We start from the raw sequence: 24,128 nt of genomic DNA, 5'->3' as shown, positions 1-24,128 counted from the left end.
CAGAGGAAGTGCATTCATTAACATTTGGTATCTAATGAAGTAAATTCCTGCTCATACATGAAGTAAAGAACAACCTGTGATGATATTTCAACCAGGTAAAGTATATGTGACATAATAGGACATTGCTTCAGACAGGGAAAATTTGTCATTCTAAGAAATATGTTCTAAGAAAAATTCATAGGTGCCTTTGGTCTTTACACTAAATAGTTGCTTTGTATTCATACTCCTGCATAATTAGAGCATTGTTTCATGGGTCAATGTTAAGGCCACTAATGTTCACAAACACAGCCTTTAAAACATCTGCCATCTAATAACAGCATATGAACGCTAACAAGTGACAGTGGGTTTTGTGTTGAAATATGAACACTTCAGTATAATGGTCATTGTTCTTGTTGTTCACCAGGGGATCTTCCATCGTAGAGGGCATCTGCTGTGGTGGTAAAAAAAAAAAATAGCCGAGAAACATCCTCCTCTCCATCTACAGATGAACCTCACCATCTTCAGCAGAGGAGTCTTCTAAAGCCCTCATTCACATTTTGATTAATCTTTCTTTCTTTGACCACTGATTTGACAGAACCCTGTCACTACGAAGAACTCCACAAGTCTTGTAAGGAGTAGGTTCACACCTGGCTTTGGGCTTATGTTCTGACTGTGATCCTGCCTGTGATCCTGCCAGTTGGAGCTGAGAGGCTTACAATAGAAACAGGGCTGATGTGGAGACAGGGGAGGTCGTTCTGACCCAGTTCAGCCTCAGGGGGAGAGACACCATGATCTCCATAGCTCTGCGTTGGCTGGTGTTGGTGTGCTTCATTGTGCTAACCATCGCCGGGAACGTGTTGGTGTGTTTGGCGGTGGGGCTCAGCCGCCGCCTGCGCCGTACCTCTAACTGCTTCGTTGTGTCGCTTGCGGTGACGGATCTCCTACTTGGCCTGTTGGTGCTGCCCTTCTCTGCCACCCTGGAGCTGCGCAGTGGGAACTGGCCTCTGGGGGGTGTTCTGTGTAATATCTATGTGTCTCTGGACGTGATGCTCTGCACAGCCTCCATCATGACCCTGCTGGCCATCAGTGTGGATCGCTACCTGGCCATCTCAGCCCCTCTCTCCTACTCTCGTAGGGTCACCTCTCGCCGGGTGGGCCTGGCCATAGCCACCATCTGGACCATGTCACTGGCGTTGTCCTTTGTACCCATCCATATGGGCTGGAACACAGCCGACTTCAGCGTGCAGAACCTGAACTGGGACATGGGGGACGAGGAGGAGGGGCGCACCTGCCGCTATGAGTGGAATAACAACTACGTGCTCTTGGATGCCTTTGTCATGTTCTACCTTCCACTGCTGGTCATGTGCGGCATGTACCATTGCATCTTCCGTGTGGCACGAGAGCAGGTTCATATTCAATCTCTATCACTTTTGTTTGTAGTGGAATTAGTAGCACTGTAGTAGTAGGACTGGTGGAGGCAATAGTAGTACTAGAAGAGCACATACAGTAGTCATAATGTATTAATAGCACTGTACATAAATGGCACTGGTAAAGTCGGACTGATTTTTGTTGTTATGTCTGAGTAACAATGTAGCACAAACTCATGTTTCAAAGTTCACATTAAAGTTCACTAATTCAGCTTTAATTCATGTATAGATTATCCTCTGCTCAGACTGTTTCAGGATTGACTAGGTGTGTATATTTGGTGGTTGACAGACAGCCCACCTAGCCAATCAATGTAAGTTACTGCTGGTTGAACAATAGCCCAACTCACAGATAATTTACTCTACTCACTAAAATCATAGCATACCCGATATTGACTGGTAGAGTATTCATATTCAGAGAAACTATTCCTTGGTTAAAATCTGCTGACATCTAGCAGCAGGGAGATGACGTTTATGCTAACGTTCGCTAGCTATTAGCTTAGCTACCTGTCGAACTCTACTGTCTACATAGTTGGGCATGCAGCTTTATTTACAGTTGAGGCGGGCATACTTCACCAGCGACTAATCATGATTAGAGAACGTTCAACTATTGTAATTTGTGATGTCAGAAATCACAGCTATTTACTTTGAGTCATTAGTTCAGAGACAACTTAGATATGAAACTTAACCTTTGAAAGTCAAGAATTACAAAGGGTTAGGGCATTACTATGAGCGTCATTTAGTGATTGCTATTTCAGTCCGACTTTAAAGAGTTATCCATAGCAATTACTGTTACGTCCATTTATTCAGATAATCCCCTTGGGCTGATAGCAACTGAATGTGTTCCATCTACAGACCTTCAGTCTCTCTACCTTTTGTATGTATTCACTCAGGTACGCCGTATCCGTGCTGCCACTCCCTCATTCACCCGCACAGCATCAGTGGCTGCCACCACGCGGGAGCACAAAGCCACAGTGACACTAGCAGCGGTGCTCGGGGCCTTCGTCATCTGCTGGTTCCCCTACTTCACCTTCTTCACCTGCATGGGCATTAGGGCAGAGACAGACCCTCCAAAGACTGTTCACTCTGTGGTGCTCTGGCTGGGCTACTTTAACTCAGCCCTGAACCCCATCCTGTACCCAGCCCTCAACAGGGACTTCCGCAAGGCATATGGGGAGCTGCTGCGTTGCAGGGGGCCACGGTGGAGCAATATCTCCACGTCTATCTGTGTGTGCCTGCAGAAACGTGCGCCCCTCTCTAAGGGACAATGTGACACTCATCTGTCTAACGGACACACAGACCCTCTCCCCAAGGACAACCAGTCTGAGGTGATAAGCCTCACCTTGACAGAGAAAAATGGCAATATCATTGCTGACCAGACCAGGTAAAACAACCAATACAGTATTATATTAAAAGGTATAACACACTGGATGGATGACACTTATACCAAAAGGACCAGGCACCACATTTAAGGCCACATATTATAACAATAACACTTGAAACAATACACAGCATGATGTTGCCACGTCAAACACAAGACCATCTCTCTCTGTTTTCAGGTCCTAACTCCATTGCTATACCTGGGTCTACCTGGTGACAGGTGAGACACACAGACACATGACAAAGGTGAGACACAAAGGTGAGACAGACAGAGCTCAGGCCAGTCACACTGATGTATGCAGAGCTAAAACCAACACAAAACACCACTTAGACTCTGAGCTGAGGTGGGACATAACTACAGTACATGACAGGTTTCTTGACAGATCTGCAAAAAAGTAGGGCATTCTGCAAAGCTAGGATATACTGTATAGTAGACAAATATAGTGGAGTGGACAAAGAAAACAAAATCACAATGTTTATTACAGGTGGGGAGCATACATAACATATTGCAGTAGATTAAGTCTTTGGCCAATACAAAATGGCTGCCTGTTACTTGGTAAATACAAGCAAAATGAACATGATTGAGGACAGAGGAGAGTCAATATTAACCGACCGGATAGCTCAGTGTCCAAGCTGATCATTTCCCTCGCTAACTGATTGGGACATTGGCAGTTAAATGTTTCCAGAGGTGGTTCTCCTCTCTCTGCTGTAAATCCAATCAGTAATGGTGAATGAGTGACTACCCTGACTGTTGACTGAAGTATGTGCGTGTATGTGTGTGCCTTTATCCCAAACAGCTCTTAGGCAGACGGTCTAGACCGGAGCAGCTTGTCCAGTCAGACCTGCTTTGGATGGCATCCAGGATGTCGGTTGAGAGGAGCAAAGTGGGGCATCTACTGTAGAAGTGTCACCCAAAGACCCTAGCTCCATATGGGATACCTGTTCACCCTTTAATAATGTACCACTACAATCAGGACCAAGCCAGAGTTCCAGGGAGCATCGTTTTCCTCATGTCAGTGGCTCCCAAACCTTTCTTTGCTGCAATCCTGCTCATACATGTTGTATTGTCCTGTGGCCCTCAAGATGATGAGTAGAATAGTGTTTCGTGCCACAGCCCAATCATAAGTTGCATGCAATAGAAAGCCTAGAGCCATCATTTGGGAAGCATTGCCGCACAATCACCAAACATACCCCACGTTTATGTACAGTATGCTGCTAAGATACACTTACCCCCTACCTGTGCAGCCATAAAAGAGAAGAGGACTTCAGCACCATGACACTTTTTACCATTGGCTGTGTGCTGGAATGTAGAGCATTTATGTGATTTCCTGTTGGTTTTTGACCACTGGAAATATAGACTGCAGTGTTTCTGTCTTACCATATCACCTCAAATTGTATAAATAGTGAATTATCTGTATGAATGAAAATGTCCAAGATGTACCTATTCCAACATACCTGCGTAATACACATGCAAATACTCACATGTACAAATACTATGTATACAAACACATAGCACATACACACAGCCTGCAGGCCACTCACCATTAGTTGTTTGGAAGTTCCAATATGCCAGAGCAAATGAGCTGTCTCTGCCCTCTACTGACCAAATGTGTTCTCGCAACAAAACAAATCTTGTACAAATGTTGGTTTATCTGTTTGTGCATATCATTTCAATGACATCTGTATATCTACTATAATAAATATGACAAATTATGGTGATAGGAGTATTGTAAGGGTATTGCTGAGCTGCAAAACAAGAAATCAAATTCAAAATCAAATCCAAAACAGGAATCCGAAAGTAATTTGTGAATTCACATGCTGTCCTGCATTGTACATTTACTAAATCTATAGCTAGAAACCAAAAAACACATGGTCAGAGACGACAAGGTACAGTAAGGTTGATTACAGTAGTTCCCTTTATTCAACAGTGATGTTGTATCATAGCCTGGGTGCCAGTCTAGTTCTGCTTTAGCAAGCCAATTCCATTGTTGGTGTCCATTGTTGGTGTCTTGTTTGGCTAGGTATAAACAGAGCATGGTTGAATGCAATATCAGCCTGGCACCCAGGACTGTGATAAACGTAAACAGATGGGGGGGAAATACAGAAAAAGTTAAAATCTGATGAGAGGCAACAAAGGCTTTTTTAGCAAAAGCAAATGTACAAATGATAATTCAAATGATTGTTGGTTGACATTAAAGAATTCCCCAAAAATCCTACTGTAATGGCACTTGAATGCATTCAAACTACAACTCAGGCCCCTTTCTGTCCAAAATCTAATTGTCATTATCAGTAATATGCATAAGAAGTGAAGTTACTCTACTACAATTCTGTCAACAAGACCAGCAGCATGGCTGGCTTAGATTGTCTAATCTCAGACATGACATAATAACAGCTCTAACTAACCCATAAACCTTTAAAGACATCTAAACTGATATTTGTGACATGTTTGAGCTATGAAGTATTGATTTCTACAAAACAAACATACAGCTCAATCAAATTTACTTGAATGTGATAAGGTACTCTGGATAAGCCTGCACATCATTGAAGATCACAAACATGGATGGATTAGTCTTGTTATCTGTGACGCTGTCATACAAGTCAGCAACATTTCCTGAACTTTTGGAAGGGGGCACGACCAAGCCTGGCTTTCCTGTAGTGTAATCTCCAACAAGAACCTTGGCCAGGTACATGCGCTTGTGCCCTTGGGAATCAGGCTGGGCGTATCCGCCTGCTGAATAACTGGGGTCCACAGCGAAGTAAGACCCATTGCCAATCGCAGCTCCTGAAGAAAAACATATTCCATTAATTTAAAGCTGAACACTTAAACATGAAACAATAATCCCACCCAGTAACACTTCACAATAACTTTACCTCATACCCATGTAGTACTAGTAACAGTGTGTTTAGCAACTACTACAGTATATTAACAGGTTGATGTATTGTTATTTAGCTTGTATAGCAATGGACTTGAGTCATTTGTCATACTTTTTAAAATAATTTGTGTGACTCCTGAACTATACAATTATTTGTTAGACATCTTCTCCAGTTCAAACTCAAACCACTTTTCTCTCTTTATCACTAATCAAATGACAGTATTTGTCATTATGTAATCAAACCACATGCACCATGAGATGGACGTCACTCTCATTCCCCTACCATGTACTCCTGCATAGCTGCGATTGAAGCCGTGATTGTTGATTTGACTGACGGATGTTGTACAGGTGCCATGGAAGAGCTGTTTCTCATTGTTTTTGTGTTTGTTCTTCCCCTCCAGGTGTTCCTTCTTTATCTGGTAGTTCTTCCACAGTGACTCGTTCTGGACCCGTTCAATCTGCCAACACCAAAGTACAGCATTGAAAAATCACCAGCTAAATATAGACAGTGATTTCTTTGTTACTTCAGTGCTTTACCAAATTAAAATAATTTCACAGACAACGGAGGACTACAAATAACACTGGAGCCTTTCACTGGGTTTAAAAACAACTGCCATAATTTGCAATTATTATTCTGTAACATATCTGATCTTCAAGTATCAGTTATGATATATTATCATTTCTGAATCTCCAGTGCCCCTCAATATTTCATATGAAACATAAGTCACATACATGACGTTAACATACTTTAATGACAGTGAGGTTAAAGCCAGTCTTCCGACATTCCTGATCCACGCTGCTGTATTCACTTGATCCAGAAGTTTGAGGGACCAGCGTTAAGAGGGAACCCTTCATGTCTTCCCAATGTGAAGGCATAGACACTGAGGTAACATCTGGGGAAAAGTACATAATTTGAAATATAGTAGTCAATTCATTATGTCCTAATTAGTTTTTCTTTATCAATATCAGATTTCATAGATTTAGACAGTCAACTCAGTCTGTCAGGGTGGACCGATTTATACAGTAATATTCATCAATATAAAAAAGGATACATTATGGAGTAACACACCTTTTAGTTCTTTCCTATACAACTCAATTTCTTTCTTGCCCCTAGTCCTGACAGCTTTTCTGTGGACTACATTGGCCTCGTAATCATCATTGTTGATGTTGATTTTCACTTTGCATTTTTTTCCAAAGGCTTCCTCCAAGTTGTAGTTGGTGATGATGTCAAAGGGTACCATTTTACCACTGTTGTCTGGGTATTGCCACTCAATTAGGCTGCTTAGCAGGAAGGCTTTCTCTCTGCGGTTCTCTGTCCTCTCCACCATCCGGATCATGTCCCTGATCTTCGTATCTGCAGTCAGCACATCCCTGCTCAGACCCTCCAGGAGGATGAGGTAATCAGGGCCCTTTTTCTCCAGGCGTATACTGACCGTCAACTCCCTCTGCAGGGCCTGCAGCTGATCTACGTCCTCCTTGGTGAGCTGGCTGATGTACTGGTCCTTGATGGTTTTATCAGTCTGCTCCCTCACGATGAGGTCTCTGATCCAGTCCTTGGCACGGCTCACAGCTTGGGGGTTCTCTGCACATAGCTGAAACACGGCAGGGTCAAACTCTTCACCCTCCAAGACATAGTTCTCACTGCCAGAGCGTGTATCACTGGGGCCCATAAAGAAGGATGTAAATGAATCTGTGGAATGAGGGAAGGGGACAGAAGCAATATAAACACCATGACAAGTGTTACTGTTTTAGTTTACAATTACAGCTCCTATTGTATTCTATACAGTAGCTCAGTTTCACACTCGCTGACCTTTTATCTTCGTTAAGATGCCCTTCTCCTCCACTTCCCCTCCCTCTCTCCTCTTCATGCTCTTGTGGAACTCGGCCATCATGGCCGGCTGGAAAATCAGGATCTTCACATTCTTCACAAACTGTCCATTCTTCTTCCTCACAAAGTCCACCACTGCGTCCATCATGGCGTCAGCAACAGCAGAGGGGCTCGCTCCGCCCTGACCTGACAGACAGATGGAGGCAGACAGACAATGACATGGCTATGGAGACAGACAGGGAGACACACACATATGTAGACAGACGGACAAACAAACAGAAAGTGAAATGGAAGCAAATCTGTCCTTAACAGGGACGAATCAATCATGAAAAAGACAACAAAGGAACAAAGAAGACAAGGCAAAGAGAGGCGTACAATAGTACTTTATATGCACAATAAATAGAAATGGCAGGAGGAAAGATATATTCAATGGTAGTTAAGAGGCTGAATCTTACCAGGAAATGATGACACCACAAGACAGTATGACTACATACAAAAAAACTACAACTCCATAACACATACAGTATTGTAACATAACGGAGGTCTGCAGCACCCTAGTATCACATTCTCGAGGACTCAGGTGGGCATGGCCCAGCTGCACAGGCTCCCCAGGACTAGGCTCGGGAGGCTTTGGATGATCGGGAAACCAGAAGACTGGGGTGTTGTTGAGGTGGCGTTGTCTCAATCCCTCATGGATGTCAATCTTGATAGCCATCGTAATAAGATATTCGAGGTCCCCTCCAAGATCCCGAGCAGCTAGCTTGTCTTTGATGGTGGCGGACAATCCATGGTGAAAAGCAGTGATCCATGTCTCCGGATTCCAACCACTCCCGCAAGGGTCCGGAACTCGATGGCGAAGTCAGCCACCAGTGGCGGGCAGTGTATTTTACACCTAGGCCTTCAGTGCTATCCTCCGGCAATTAAACCGCCTTTGAATAACCTCACCATGACACTAGGGCTATAGGCTATTGTCATTCAATGTAACCACCCCATATTCACAGTGACAGTAACTTTTATCGAGTGGAATAAAGTGATTTAACATGAGGCTCTACACCTATGAGAGTTACAATACAATGTTCCTTCGACGCTGTAAGCCAGGTGTACCTTTTGTAGTTGCTCGATTGAAAGTGCCGCTGAAATCCTTTCCCTGGCTGGGACTGGGCTGCTAGCTGCGTGGTTGGTCGACCCTTCCTCACAATATCCAGCTTTTCTTGAAAGGTCCTTCTCGAAAAAGGCTTTGCCAATAAATCCGCCACCAAATCCATTTATTCTCCACCTTCGGCCATTGTGCGTTAAAACAACAGGGCGAAGTAAAAATCTAAAGTAAAAAATGTAAAGCACTACATCTAAAAATCTAAAAGTCACAGAAGAAAGTTTAAATAAATCTTAGATGATGCTATGTTACATTCTAGTTAGTTTTACTTCAGTTAGTAAAAAAATGCTGACATAGGCGGCTAGGCAAGCTAGAAGGCTCCGGTGTGTCAAAGAATACGCTGAACATGGCAAACTCGAAATCTGATTGGTTAAGGAATATGACAATCAACAACATCCTCCCCATTTGCTTCAACAGCAGAAGGGAATCACTCGAAATTCTGAAGGCCTCAGGGTAGACTTTTCACCCGGAGACATCTGATTGGATAAAAGCTCTAATTTATATGAGCTGCACTGGAAGCAGCGCAACTGAGGGAGAGAGTAGCAATGAAATAACGTTAATAGACTGATGGGAATGAAATTTGTAAAAAATAAAATTAAAAAAAAGATTCTGGTTCTGACAATCTCTAGGCCAGCAGAGAAGGCCTTGCTGGCCCTGACAGCCCGCCTCTGTCAGCCACTGACCTGAGCCCCTGGCCTAAGCTGAAGAGTCAACTCGCTGCCTCTCGTCCCCCAACTGGGTGATCGAAGACACACCGCAGCTTGGAGGTGAAAGCAGACTGTTGTTCCCACACTGCTGTTGCCCACGCCAAGGCTTTCCTTGAGAGCAGGCAGATGATGTAGGCGACCTTGGCCCGGTCGGTGTGGAACGACGAGGGCTGCAGCTCGAATGCCAGGGAACACTGGGTAAGGAACCCCTTGCACCTTCCTGGGTGGCTGTCATAATGTTCGGGAGCTGGGATCTTGGGTTTATGAGGCTGATTCACTGGGGGGTCCCCACCGACGATTAACACCCTGGGTGCTGAGGCTTGGGCAGCAGCCGCTCCGGGATCAGGGATGTGGAGTTGCTGGCCCGGAAGTGCCCAGAGAGTGGCCCGGAAGTGCCCAGAATGTTTTTGCCATTTGGGAGAGTTGCTCCTGTTGTTGCCCCAGTAGTCCTATCTGGTGGGAAACAATGTTTCGGATCTGATCGATCTCCACTGGGTCCATTTTGGGGTCATAGCTTGTTGTGAGGTTATGTGATCTAGGACTCAGGAGCAGAGAGGAGACCAGACGAGGGAATGCAGTTGAAAGGCAAAGGCCACTTTACTGAAGCAATCCACAGGGTAGACAGGAAAGGACTTAAAAATAACAAAGAGAGAGAATCTACTAGGACAAGACTTGGAAGACCGCTAGAGAACTGAACGTCTGACAAGTGTCAAGCTATGACTCTGGGCTACAGAAAACACACAACTAAAATAGAAGGTCCTTGATTAGTGATGCACCTGTGTGCTAATAAGCCCATGAGGCGGTATCTGCTGCCCCCTAGTGTCCAGATGGAATTGTGATACCTAGATTACATAACAGTAGAGAACAGTTTACGCCACACAAACCTGTGCAGCACTGTACCTGTTCCAAGAGCTGGTAAGGAGACGGAGGTGAACTTCTGCTCCTCACACATCTTAAGAACAGCATAGACAATCTCCTTGATCTTCCCTGGGTCATTCTGTCCGACAATATGGATGATGTTTCTACATGGGAGCTTTCCTGCTGATGTCATTATCATCGAGGGTGACTGGAAGTGTGGGGAATTTACTGTGGACAGAGATATGCAGATGTCAAATGCATTGCCAATAATGCTATGTCTACTGTGGCTTCAGAATATACACCACTGTTATAGGAGCCAAGAACTCTGACTCAAATCTGATTCCCTTCTTTACAAGATGATTTTGGCATGAAGAGTATTAAAACAATGACTGAAAAATATGCCTGTGCATGATTGTCTATGATTATGTCTTTGCATGATTGTGCATGATTATGTCTGTGCATTATTGTGCATGATTAGGTCTATGCATTATTGTGCATGATTAGGTCTGTGCATGATTGTGCATGATTATGTCTGTACATGATTGTGCATGATTATGTCTGTGCATTATTGTGCATGATTAGGTCTGTGCATGATTCATCCATTCATCCACATTTTTACCAGCAAACGCCACACACCACTCTTCTATATTTGGACATTTGAACATTGATACATACCAATCCCTGAGCACTCCAATTCCACCTTCAATCCAGCACTGTCTAAAATGGCCTTGGATACACCTGAGAGGGATAGAGGGAATTAGGTTGTGGACGGCGAGGGTCATCACTGACATCTATTTGTGATTAATCCTGTATACTATAAACAGTTATGTACAATATCATTAATGTAGTATACTGCTTCTTCAACATTACCTAATGGCTTCACCTCTTTGCATAGCAACTTCATATCTTAAAGCTATTTCAGGCAATTTAAGATTTAAATTTTTTCAAAGTGCACCATCTGCTTTTATATTTTATAGCATTGTAGATAACTATGACTTCTGACATCACAAATTACAATAGTTGCATGTTCTCCAATCATGATAAGGTACTGGTGAAGTGTGCCCGCCTCAACTGTAAACAACGTTGTGTGCCCAGTCATGTAGACAGTACAGTTCAACATCTGGCTAAGCTAATAACTAACAAAAGTTAGCATAAACTTAATATCCCTGCTGCTAGATGTCGGCAGATTGTAACCCAGGAGATTTTCTCTGAATATGAATACTCTACCAGTCAATAGCAGGTATGCCATGATTCTAGTGAGTGGAGTAAATTATCTGTGAAATGAGATATTGTGAACAAATACCAGCTGTAACACTGATTGGCTAGATGGGCTGTCAGTCAACCACCAAAGATACACACCAAGTCAGTCCTGGAGCAGTTTAAGCAAAAGAAAATCTATAATTGAATTAAAGCTGATTTAAACTTTACTTTGAAACCGGAGATTGTGCTACATTGTTGTTTCTGACATAACAAAAGCATAAAAAATGTTATTTCAGTCTGACTTTAACAACTCTGAATCCATCCAATCAATCATGACAATGAGTTGTTTTCCTCAGACACATCCCTTATATAGTATCAGAAGTACTTCAGTCACCTGATTTGAGGCTAAAGTCCTTATTCGAAGCGTTGATGATGACATCACTGGTCTCTTTGGTGATGTCTCCTGACGACACTTCAAAGGTCAGGTGTCTCATTTGCATGTGGTACACACCAAGAGAAGGTGATGTGACCTGCCCAAAGAAGCCTGAGCCTAATGATGAGAAACTATTTAGACAAGTGATTTTTGTGAAAAAGCCTCAATGGTTAACAATCAAGCAGAGAGGTCTCAACAGACAGCCAATGGTAGAAAGTGTCAGGGCAATTTGGGCTGTTAAGTCATCTTACCAGAAGACTGCTGTGATTGGCCAACATGGGATCTGTTGTAAAGAGGGGTATGTTGTGATTGGCCAGCAGCATGTGTTCTTGGCCAAGTGTTTCCCTGTGTCTGGCCTTTGAATTCCCTGACAAAGCACTGATAAAAAGGAGCAAAATCAGTAGGCAGTAGTTGTGAGAAGCTGTGATGATAAATCTTCCGCCGTAGGCTGAAGATCCATCTCTTCAGGCTACATTTTGACTGTCCCTCCTAAATACCTCTTCATCCCCTACTACCCCTCTGTACAGTTCCTCTACTGTTAATAATAAAAAAATAAAAAAATAAAAGAATCCTTCCATCCTCTAGCATTGTGGCACCTGGTCCTAGCATAGATTTTTTTTTTCTTATGATGGCTGATGATTCACTTACTTTAGACAAATATACTTGTTGTAAGTCACTTTGGATAAAAGCATCTGCTAAATGTCAAAAATGTAAATGATGATAAATATGGCAGTCCCCTTAAAACTATTTGACTGTTTTCAAACTTACATCCACAGTTTGGGTGTCACTGGGGTGTACGACCATGGCCACCTCTTTCAGGTATTTAGGGCTTCGACTCTGGCTGAAGTTTTTGACCTCTTCCAGCATAACCTTGGACACCAGAGTCCTAGGAAAGCTCATGTTCCCCGTACCAATGGCGGGGAAGGACAGGGATGCCAGTCTCAGCTTCTCTGCTTCTTTCAGACAATCTCTGATGATGGTAATCAAAACCTGAAATTACATAAACACATGGGCATATAGAATGCATTTCATACAATTCTAATTCAGTTGAAACTTTGTGGTTCATACTATGCATACCACTCTTAAACATTGCATGCCTACCTTCTCTGCTGGGCCTGCTCCATGATCCCAGGGTGGGCAGACAGCATGAAACACTCTCTGACATTGCAGGTTGTAGCCGTCAGTGACCACAACATCACCATAGGCCAGTCTGGCAGTGCCAGCTTCATCCCTGGCTGCTGACTGAAGCAGAGGACCGGCTGCGTGTAGGATGGCTTTGGAGACGGCACCTTGGCTGAGATCCACATTCTCAGAGATGGTGTTCACAATGACATCACTCTAAGGGTATACAACCAAATGACCATCAGTTGAAGAAAATGAAGAGGGTTTGACTACTTCAGAGCTCTTTCTTCTTGGATAAACATGATTACTTCTACCAGCAGTTGTCATCCATAGAAAATAATTAGTGGTAGAAAATGTGATATTCATCATCTGGTATTCATACTCACTACATAGATGTATTATGTAACAATGCTTTATGAGATATTGAGGTGATACATAGTAAGTGAACTCACAAATTCCTCTTGAATATTTCCTTTCCTGAGAATGATCTTTAGCCCCTCCTGTGTGTGATTAGTCTCCAGGATCTCCCCTCTGTTTTCCCCTTCAAACCTCTCTTGGTTCTGGTGTCTCCCCTGGTGTCTCCCAGGCTCAATGTTTCCATGATAGTTTCCTCGGGGTCTGTTTCCTCTTCCTCTACCTCCTCGTCCCTGGTGTCCCTTTGGGGACTGTCCGTGATGTCCAGGTCCTTGATACCTGTAACCCTGTTGTCCTCTTCCCCGATGTCCACTTCCCTTGATTGCACCCTGCGGAGGCAAGGTCATTCTTGGGTGCATGTCCTTGAATGCTCTATTCACAGCCAGGGCCAGGGCTCTCACAGTGTTGTCATTGTTGTCCACCAGGTGAATCTCAGTCAGGGATCCCTGACCCCTCTGGTTCTCACAGTACTCGTGCACCGCCTGGGCAATGGTCTCTGTGCACAGGTCCAGAGGAAAACCAAATATCCCAGAGCTCACAGCCGGGACAGCAATAGTCGAGCAGTTAACCCCTTCAGCCTGACGCAGGCTCTCCCTCACAGCACGTTTCAGACGAAACACTGCTGTGTTCCGGTCAAAGTCTGAGAACCTTGGACCAACCGCATGGACCACATATTTATAAGGCAGGTTGCCTGCATCTGTTACAATGGCGTCTCCTGGCTGCAGCCGGCCATTCCTACTGACATACTCATCACTAAGGGTCTGCAGCCGTGGGCCTGCAGCCAGGAGCAGCGCTAAAGCCAGGCCCCCAATATGCTTCAGGTCCTCATTGGCTGCGTTGACTACAGCCTCCGCTCTGAATTTGCAGATATCAGCCTTGCTGACTGAGACCAGGACTCCACTGGGTGTCCGCACCTCACAGCAGGAGGAAGCTCCAAACCCCTCCTCCTCATCTTCATCATCCTCCTCTTCATTCAGCATGTGATCCTCCTGTAGCAGCACCACACAGTCATACTCCTTCATCACCGTGGACACAAACACGCTCCCCTGTTGGAGGAAGTACTTCCTAGCCCCAGGCTTCATGATTGTGAGCTCATCAGTACAGAGAGCTGAAGCCATCCCCTGAAAGGAGGCTTTGGACTTCCGCACATATTGACGGGGCCCGGAGAGGCTGATTCTGGGCCTCTTAGGGTCAAAGTGGACTCTCACCTCATCAGCCTTGGCAATTTTTTTCCAGTCCTGAGATTTGTTCTCCTCGATGAATTTAACCACGGCACAGGACTTGACACGGACAGCCTCTTCAACTCGAGAGTAGCTTTCAACAAAGTTCTCCAGAGAGCGGCTGACCTCTTTCACTGGATCAACAAAGCCAGACACTGTGATTCTGTCTCCTCCCTCTGGGTGAAACTGTATCACCATGGTCTTCTTTTTTGAGGAGTTGTAGGTGTCCATTAGCTGTCTGTTCAGCTTTTTCCACTCAGGTATTCTCAGCACCTCCTGGTCCTCCACCACGAGGCTCTGGACGGACAGAACAGCCTTCACTCTGTGCTCCGCATCAGCCAGGGCTTTGTCTGAGTTGCCAGTCAGAAGCACCCCTTCGCTTTCCATGCTGTACACAGCACTGATGCCTCGGGACGTAAACAGGTCCTGTGACATCTCCATACTGTCCACTGACCTCAGGAAGTCCAGCAGATTGGAGTCTAGATTCAGCTGCCTCTTACTCATCTTGAGCTCCTTCTCCAGGATCCAGGTCTTCACCTTGTACACTTCTGTGGGGAGGCCTGACAGAGCCAGCTTCTTACTGTCATTTCTGTAGGAAAGACCTATCTCTGGGGATATGGCTGCTGCACTCCTCTTAAGTCCATCCTGCTGGAGGATGTAGTACATGACAGGGGATACATCCATCTCCTCTAAGATACCGTCCCTCTGCCTCTCCATCTTACTCACGGTCCTCTTCATGAGTTCCTCTACCGGACCCCTAAGCCGTTCCATGTCTCCAGCTAGGCATGCAACTGTCAAAGTCCCTCTGGTGGCGTCCAACACCAGGATAGCATCTTCTTTCACCACTGAGCGGACTTCTTTCTCCACTGCCTTCCACGCTTGAGCACTAGCGGCACACTCAAACGCTGTATATTGGCCCAGAATGTGACGGAAGGCATCAGAGGCATTGCTCCCCCATGCGTCCACATGTCTGGTTGCGAGACCCTTCTGCCTCAGCAAGGTGGGTAGAGGGCTGAGCTTGACCTCAGCACTGTCCATGTTCACCTGACAGAAGTGGGTCTTCATCTGGTCATTGATGATGGACATCTTTCTCGTCATGAGGAGGAATTTATATATAGCAGGATGCACACTCTCTGTGAAGGGGTCAGGCATCTTACACATTGGCCTGTCCTCGCCATATAAGGCAGTTCCTAAAGACGCATAGTAGAGATACATTTCAACTGGGACTTTGCAGATAACACAGTCTTTCTTTTGGATGGCTTCCACAGCTGAAACGACATAGGAAAGAGAATGTATGTAAGAGCATCAAACAAAGGAGGTTTCCAAAATCAATTCAAATGACTAAATTTCATTAATGAAAGACATAACCTTAATGCATAATAAAAGTGTTTTTAGATAAGCCCTACCATTACAGTTATTAAAAATACACTTTAAGAAGTGCATCTCTCCTAACAACATTTCTCATTCACACAGCAGGTCATACCTTCTGGCTCCTTGAATGTGACAATAGCTGCCTGCTCCTCTGGGATCATGATGATGTCCTTCACTGGACCCCCCCACCTCTCAAAGTAAATCTCCAGCATTTCTCTGACCACAGCAGGGGTCATGCTCTCTACTCTAACACTCTGACATCTTTCCAGCACTCGGACAACAAGACCACCTGGCTGGAACTTCTTGTGGCTCTTGGTGTCAGTGAGGAACCTCTCCACATCTAAAGAGGGACACCATAGCATCCTTAATATCATACACAACAGTTCCTTAAATCATAAACATTATCTCTTCTTGGAGGGAGGGGGGGGGATACGCCAAGTTTGTAAAATGAACAAATGCAGGGTGCTGTTTATTCTTGTTGCTAAACAAATGTTTTATTTTTCTTCCAAACCAGTCTAATATGAGTGTAGAGTGTAGCAGTGATGTACCGTTGGGATTCTTGAAAGTCACAACTGCTGTGTTTGTCTCACAGATGACTTCCACAGAGAAGTTGTCGTCGTCCAGGTGACAGATACTCTCCACCAGCATCTTCAGCAGATCTCTGGACAGCATGCTCTCAGGAACCCTCTCCAGTACAACCGCAGTGCTCTGAGGAGGTTCTTCAACTCCAGCCTCCTCCTCTGGCCCAGACCTAGCACCAGGTGTACTCTCAGGGGCATCCTGCTCTCCACCTGACACATCTATAATTACATACAATATACACACACATACATACACTCACATAACACTTTATTAGGAACACTACACTAATACTGGGTAGGGCCTCCCTTTGCTCTCAAAACAGCCTCAATTCTTGGTGGCATTGATTCCACAAGATGTTGGAAACATTCCTTTGAGATTCTAGTCCATGATGACATCACACATGATGGCATCACGCTATTCCTGCAGATTTTTCAGGTGCACTTTCAAGCTGTGAATCTCCCGTTCTACCACATCCCAAAGGTGTTCTATTTGATTCAGATCCGGTGACTGGGAAGGCCACTGAAGAACAATTACCTCATTGTCATGTTCATGAAACCAGTTTGACGACTTTTGATTTGTGACATGGTGCAGAAGCAGGAAGTAGCCATTAGAAGATGGGTAAATGATGGCCATGAAGGGATGCACATGGTCAGCAACAATACCTAAATAGGCTGTGGCATTCAAGCGATGATGGTATTAACAGGCCCAAAGTGTGCCTAGAAAACATTCCCCACACCATTACACCACCTCCACCATGAGAAGGTGTACAAGTGTTCCTAATAAAGTGTTATATGAGTGTATAGATATATATAAAAAATAACAACAGTGATTCATATGTTATTAGACTTGAGTTTGTAGTCTTACAGTAGGTCACACGTATACAACAAGTCTTTTTCTTTTCTAGCGTATTACTATAGTCCAGAACCCAAGGAAAGACCACTGACCAAAGAGTAGAGGGGTATTACCTGACAATTCACTCCTTGTTGCACCAACCTGCAAAACAGACAAAACAACCAAATGATGCAAAACAAACGGGATATACAACATCATGTATATCCCTCATGTCCCAATCAGCATATCAACAAGATGATTGCCATCATCAAGCTGTAAAGTCACAGCAGTTAATTATTATCCTGGATGTGGTGTAAATGAGACAGCAGTGTGTCCACTGATACAGTTACTGTACAGTCCATTTTAGAAGAAGAAGACTCTTTATTTGGCCATGCAATAAATGTTACATCAATTGTAGGAATTTGATGCACACCCCCCCCGGGACAAAACAGACACACTGCACACACACCCCCCTCCAAGACAACACACTTGCCCACCCCCAAGGGAGAACAGAGCTCTGGGCTCTGGGCACAGGGTCAGCCATATTCGGCACCCCTGGGGCAGTTAGGGGTTAAGTGCCTTGCTCAAGGGCACAATGGCAGTGGTAGGAGCCTTAGATATGATGCCAGTAACCTTCCAGTTACCAGCTCACATCCAGCTCCACATCGAACCAGCAACCTCCCGATTGCTGGCCAGCCTCTCTAACCTCTAGGCCTACATGATGGTACAGTAATTAACAGTTACTTTTTTCGTGTGTCATATATTTGTATTCAGAGATAATTTTGGTATACATTATAAAACATTGTTCTCTTTTTTCCCCTGTTTTTCTCCCACCCTCAACAATCCCCCCCAACACATTCCTATGCATTCATACCCACAATGAAAATAAACGCATAAAAAGTGACATACATTATACATATAGACAAATACACATAATTACAGTATTCCATACAAGCGAAAGAATGAACCTTTTTTAGTGGTTGATACTACACAGCAACATAAAAGGGATAGGGGTGAGGTCAGAGGTATTCATTTGGTGGGAGCGCCTCCAGTTTCTCAAAGTATGATATCATAGGGTCCCAAATACAATGTAATTGACAGTTAATGTGGAAATATTAAATTACGACATGTATGCCATATGATTAACCTGCATCTAGGTTATTTCTTTTAGTCAGTGCAAAACGTCTGCAATGACCTGGGCGCGGTAACCACCACGACGCGCCCTTACCTCTGATTGGTTAACATGATAGTGGCGCATGACAGAGCAAACTACTCAGCTGTCTACCACCGATTGCTTATTTGCTTGCTTAAGTCTACATTCTTTACAATATAACGTTGTGTTTGCTTAGCTTTCAGTCGCTGTACTTACCGATGACGAACGCGTCTCCCCCGGATTCTTCCCGGTTGATGAAACGTTCAGCCTCACGGTCTCATTCTCTATCGTAATTTCGTGGTCATTCTTTGCGAGAACTCTGTCCCTGACTAGAAATAAATGCGACATACAAGGTATTACCACTAATCACCGTCTAAATGTGTCGTCCAAGTTTAGATTCGCAGTGTATCAATACATTAATCATTTTTCACCATTGTATAGCCAATACAAAGACAATGTTTTTAATTTGGGACTAAGACAACTTTAAAACAACTGTGGGTTAACACCAATTAATGTTGCTTACCATCTTCAGATTTGAAGTAAACAGTTGCTCTCGTGGTGCTGTGGTCGTTGTAGTCTACCCGGCAGTCCCCTCCATTTGACTTCTTTTTACTTTGGAAATGAATCTGTAGTTTGTTCTTTACCGCTTTAGAGAGAGTTGTTGCCCAAATGCCCTCTACGGTGATGGGATATTCATCCATGATTTCGCCCCTCTCATTCGAAGACTGAGCGAGAAAGAAAAGTACCGCGATCCTATTCCCCTGTATACACGTTTCACTTTCGTTTCAGGCTCGGTTGACGAGGAAATCAATTGTTGGAATATTATGTGACTTCCTTTAGACTTACTGTTCAAGGTTCAATAGTTCATGCCAACTCCCTTTCACGTCACGATGTAAGTTTATAATCACATTGGCCATATAGGTGTTTTTATTGTACTCAGGTATTTTTACGTCGCTGTTTCCATGATGTGTTGTTCATGGTGTAGGTTACAAGGGAACTTCAGTACAATAGTTTAATTCTGCACAGCCATGAATACATTTCAGAAGTAGCCATATTAGGTATTATGTTTATTATTAGGTATTATTTATTAGGAATTATTATCCCCCTTGTATGTTGACTTGTCGGTTTCAGAATGCTTTAAAATAAAGTTGCAGGGAATATTCTTCATTTTTCTTGATCCAATACATTTACAGAGTAGGCAGGTTTAACTTATCAATAATTGTAAAACAAGTAAAAAGCTCAATTTTGAGTGAGAACCAGGACTTATCTTCCTTCACCAGGAGATGGTAGCATGTTTCAGAGAATATGACTCATCCTCACCAGGAGATGGCAGTAGGGCCCATGTTTCAGAAAATACATTTGCTATGAGCAGAGAGAGTATTGGTCTTGCTCTATCTCCTCCCTCGGCCCTTCACACACAGCCTTATTATCAGTCTATAAGATAGACAGACTGAGTTAAGGTGATCCTTTACTGTCCTTAGCCTCCCCTGGTTATGGTCTCTAGTCAAGCAAGGCTTTGGTGTACAGTACCTGATGACATGCAAAAGGTAATACTGTACAGGGAGGAGTCCCTCAAAGGGGCAGCATAGGATGGGGCTGGGGATGCTGCTCACGGCACTGACATACTGCATTATACAGGGCCAGCTGGCACGTTCACTGAGACAAGTACGCATGCATGCTCTCATGGTTGTATACCCTTTGATAAGATCACTTTGGATAACCTGTTTCATGGAAACTTTTACCAGACAGCATCTTTAGACGGACTTGTCATTATAGACAACCACTCAGGAGTAAGTGCTGTCAGAAAACGTGTTCTTTATTTGAAGGAGAAGACAAACTACTTCTTACTTTTAGCTATTTATTTATATGTCAAAATTCTAGACTTGTACAAGGACCACTTTTGGAGAAGAAAATCACAGTCAGCAAGCTGTTAATCTGTAACCAACCTTCCAAAAATGGATGCATTCAAACAGTCAAACAAAGTATGTACAGTATACAAAATGATTGTGATTGGCTATTTGGTTGGGGAGGAACCGCGGTTTAGACTTGGCATCCCTTGTTGTTCACGGGCTGGTCACACCATTCATCCCAGCTGCGGTGTCAGCACCCTGTAAGAGATAAGATACCTACTCTGGTATGTCCTCCCTAGCCTGGTACTTTCCACTATAGCTCTTTGTGTAAGCGTGTGTTGCAACATCTTTCTTGATGACCTGGCTCAACCTCTCCATGTATTAATTCAACGTACTATGGGACTAATGCTTGATCCATCGCTCATTTATCAACAGGCCATCACATTAGTAAATTTAGCACACTGCAGTAATGTATTTTTATTATAGCAATAATAAACTGTTTTTATAAAAATAATTTCTAACAGTGCCTTGGTTGATACAGCATGGTATGAGATACAGTGTGTCTATGTTTACACATTGTTTTTGACCCATATATACTGACATTGGGCTACACTACCCCACACATGACTTGATGTGAAACAAAGTACCATCATATAAATCCTCCATTACTGACCTCAGAAGAAAGAAGAAATAATGCAGACAACAGAGGAGATGATGATAAAGAAAGAGAGTGTCGCAAAATAATTTAGCAGTAACTTTAGCTCCTCTCTGAGTCCCGAGGGGGATCTGAATACGCTGTACCTCAGTTGACAAACAACAAATCTCCCTGTCTGTCCATCTGTCCCTCTGGTGTCTCTATCCTATCTTTTCCAATTTACTGCAGTGACACTGTCTTCTGAGGTGAAAAGTATTTTAGAGCAAATCAGAGTATCTAAAGATGAGAGAAATCTTGTTCAGAGGTTTATTTCTCATGCGAGTAAAACATACAAGGAACATTTTCACTCCCAGAGTTGATAATACAGTAAAAACACCAACACTGCATCAGAGAAAAGGTATAGCCCCTCAGAGCAAGGTGTAAAATAAATTGATCAGTGAGATCTCTTCCAACTCAATACTGTTTCACTGCTCCAAAACTAGGGGGAAAAAACACAGGAAGAAGAAGCAAGCATCCCCTGAAGAAAGTAGCAAACGTAATATTGCGGCAGAGATGAGATTTTCTGCTGAGCTGTTTCACAGACAAATTACTTTTCCGCTCATTCATGCCTGTCCCTGTAGTAGCTTATATTTGTTTTTCTCTTTTTAATACTATCTCTTCACTCCTCCTAGGTCTGTGGATTGAGGCTGTGGCTATTATTAGTTTTTAATTTCTTCTTTTTATAGTATTTTCTGTTTCTTTTGGGGCTTGAGGGGGCTCTAACTCCCTGCATTGCCTCTCCCCTCACATTTAGGAGGCTATCATTCAGACGCATGCTGCAGTACAGAAAGGGAGGAGGGTGGGAGAGAGGGGCAGAGAGACAGAGAGGGAAGGGGGGGAAAAGTCATGTGTAGGGGGACCCAGTGTAAGAAGTACCTCTGTCTGTCTGTCTGTCTGTCTTTCTTTCTGTTTCTGTTCTCTCTCATATAGCATGGCTATATGCTCCCCTAATCAGAGTAGGTGTATGACAAATAACCGAGGGAACATGGAACATACACACACAGGAGTATGAGCTCTGCTTTAGCTGCAGTGTCGTGATGGGGAAGGGAGTAGCTAAATAAATGATTATTACTGCTGTTTATGGCTAGACCGTGCAAAAGCGCTACTCCAACCCTGCTACGCCTGCGCAGAGTAACGACTTTGCACACACCTCTGTGTAACACACATAGTTAAACCTGAGCATTTGCATTTTATGGCACCAAAACTGTGCTTTACAAACACTGCAGCACACACACACACGCACACGCATACGCACACGTACATGCATGCTCATATTCAAAGTGAAGAGTGAGAAGGTATTTCTGGCATCATGAAGACGTTCATTATGGTTAGTGGAATCATGCAGTTATTTTGACCCACATGTTAACAGAGTAGCACTGCATACCACCGTGTACCCGGTTTACTCTTCATTTCTACCCTCCATTATTTGACAGTGATGGTGACCCCCCCCCCCCCTAGACACCTTGGGCAGCTCCATCAGAGGACCTCCTGTGTTGGGTTAGCGACACATCCGAGCCTCACCAGGTGATCGACCTCACATCACACTGTGCCCTCACACCCACACAAACCACTCTCCTCAGCTCACTCTTACTGCACCTTCACCAGTGTGTTACTCTCCTCCCGGCACAGACACACACACACACACACACACACACACACACACACACACACACACACACACACACACACACACACAGACACATACACACACACACACACACACACACACACACACACACACACACACACACACACACACACACACACACACACACACACACACACACACACACACCACCCTTCCTCCTACACACTGTGGTCTCAGGGTATTCTTGGCCTATTTGCTGATGAGCAGAGTGCACTGGTTAGCTGTTTTACCCTCATGAAATATTGACTGAATTAAACATATCCACCCACCCACCTCTACCTCTGCACTTTCCTCATATATTCCTATGTGTATAGTCCTGATTCCCTTGGCAATCGTACCTGACCTGCCCAACCCCCTTTCAAACACTGTCATGTTCTTAAAGAGCTATTGCTTCTCCAACAGTCAACATGTCATAAACTGTGAGGCCAGAATCTTGAAGAGAGTAGTAGAAGAGAGGGCAGATGAAGAGAGAAGAGGCATAAGGGGAGAGATGTGTCCCGGTGTAAGTACTGCAATGCTGTCCTTTGTTCATTCTCGGTCAGATTCTCATTGAGTGTGTGGTCCCACCGTCGCATCGCGACTCAGCATTTGAATGGTGTATCGTGTGAGATTAAAAACAGCATTGTGTTGTGTTGAGAGAGGCACAGTGAGCGTGTGGTCGTCAAGCGTGTGTCTTGCGATAAAGCAGCTCTTTGCATTTGTCTCTCAGCCCCAGATATCCCTCTTCTCCATGGCCTCCCACTGTCACTGTCACTTCTCATCATGCCACACACAGTTGACTACTAAACTTCTGGAAGCATCGGGGGGGCAGGTTCATCTGAGCGCACTCAGCGTGGGGGCTTGGCAGTGCTCACTGCTGATTGGAGGAGCCCCTGCATTCCGTGATTGTTCAGGTGGCTCATGAGGAAGATTGGGTAGGGAGGGGGGCGGCTGGTGTTTTATTGATGTCTGAGGTACAACTTGATTGTATATATGTGTGTGTGTGTGTGTGTGTGTGTGTGTGTGTGTGTGTGTGTGTGTGTGTGTGTGTGTGTCTTTAAGTGGTATGTACAGTATGTGCATGTCCTCTCAGTGCTGCGCCATGAATCTATCCCTCAGTGCTGTGCATGCAGAATAATCTCAGTGCTGCTTTCAGTCGAGAAAACCTAATAAACAAAACCTAACCAACAAATCCTTGGAATTTTAATCAAGTCATACGTTTGGATAATTGTCACCAATTCACGCAAGGAGGGGCGATACACCATTCATGGGGGACAACGAGTTTACTGAACACTAGTCTCCATTTAGATGAGGTGGAGTGTAAACCAATCTTAGAACAGAGATGTCTGCCAATCTTTGATATGGAGTGAACATTTTTTTTTACTTTTTATTTATTGTCTCCTGTCCTTTTGTTCCTACTGTAGCCTTT

At 44.1% G+C, this 24,128-nt stretch overlaps 2 protein-coding genes across 2 annotated transcripts; one reads left to right on the top strand and one right to left on the bottom strand.

Moving 5' to 3' along the window:
• Positions 1-767: 767 nt before the first annotated feature.
• hrh2b (histamine receptor H2b) lies at positions 768-2,791 on the top strand (the record flags this gene model as incomplete). Its single annotated transcript, XM_083665244.1, has 2 exons — positions 768-1,385; positions 2,297-2,791. The coding sequence occupies 2 exons, from the start codon at positions 768-770 to the stop codon at positions 2,789-2,791; spliced, it is 1,113 nt and encodes a 370-aa protein (XP_083521370.1).
• A 1,890-nt stretch (positions 2,792-4,681) lies between these two features.
• LOC310801098 (protein mono-ADP-ribosyltransferase PARP14) lies at positions 4,682-19,305 on the bottom strand. The gene is made up of 17 exons (XM_083665081.1): positions 19,052-19,305; positions 18,745-18,857; positions 17,510-17,537; positions 16,511-16,762; positions 16,075-16,302; positions 13,410-15,859; positions 12,937-13,173; positions 12,604-12,825; positions 12,087-12,213; positions 11,797-11,952; positions 10,878-10,940; positions 10,245-10,430; positions 7,467-7,670; positions 6,726-7,346; positions 6,404-6,549; positions 5,940-6,114; positions 4,682-5,565 (listed from the first exon to the last, which is right to left on the bottom strand). Exons 1-17 carry the CDS (start codon positions 19,227-19,229, stop codon positions 5,282-5,284), a joined length of 5,670 nt encoding a protein of 1,889 aa, XP_083521207.1. The 5' UTR covers positions 19,230-19,305; the 3' UTR covers positions 4,682-5,281.
• Between the last annotated feature and the right edge of the window lie 4,823 nt (positions 19,306-24,128).

This window comes from Argentina silus (assembly GCF_951799395.1).
Source record: "Argentina silus genome assembly, chromosome: 2".
Taxonomy (NCBI): domain Eukaryota; kingdom Metazoa; phylum Chordata; class Actinopteri; order Argentiniformes; family Argentinidae; genus Argentina; species Argentina silus.
The sequence above is the reverse complement of the archived record's forward strand: the minus strand, read 5'-3'. Positions and strand labels throughout refer to the sequence as shown.

Bases quoted from the DNA above. Each gene is read 5' to 3' on its own strand.
- LOC310801098 (XM_083665081.1), bottom strand. From the start codon at position 19,229: ATGGATGAATATCCCATCACCGTAGAGGGCATTTGGGCAACAACTCTC. The intron at 16,303-16,510 runs GTACATCACTGC...GTCCCTCTTTAG, and splicing joins GACTTTCAAGAATCCCAACG to ATGTGGAGAGGTTCCTCACT. The intron at 12,826-12,936 runs GTAGGCATGCAA...ATGTAATTTCAG, and splicing joins GAGCAGGCCCAGCAGAGAAG to GTTTTGATTACCATCATCAG.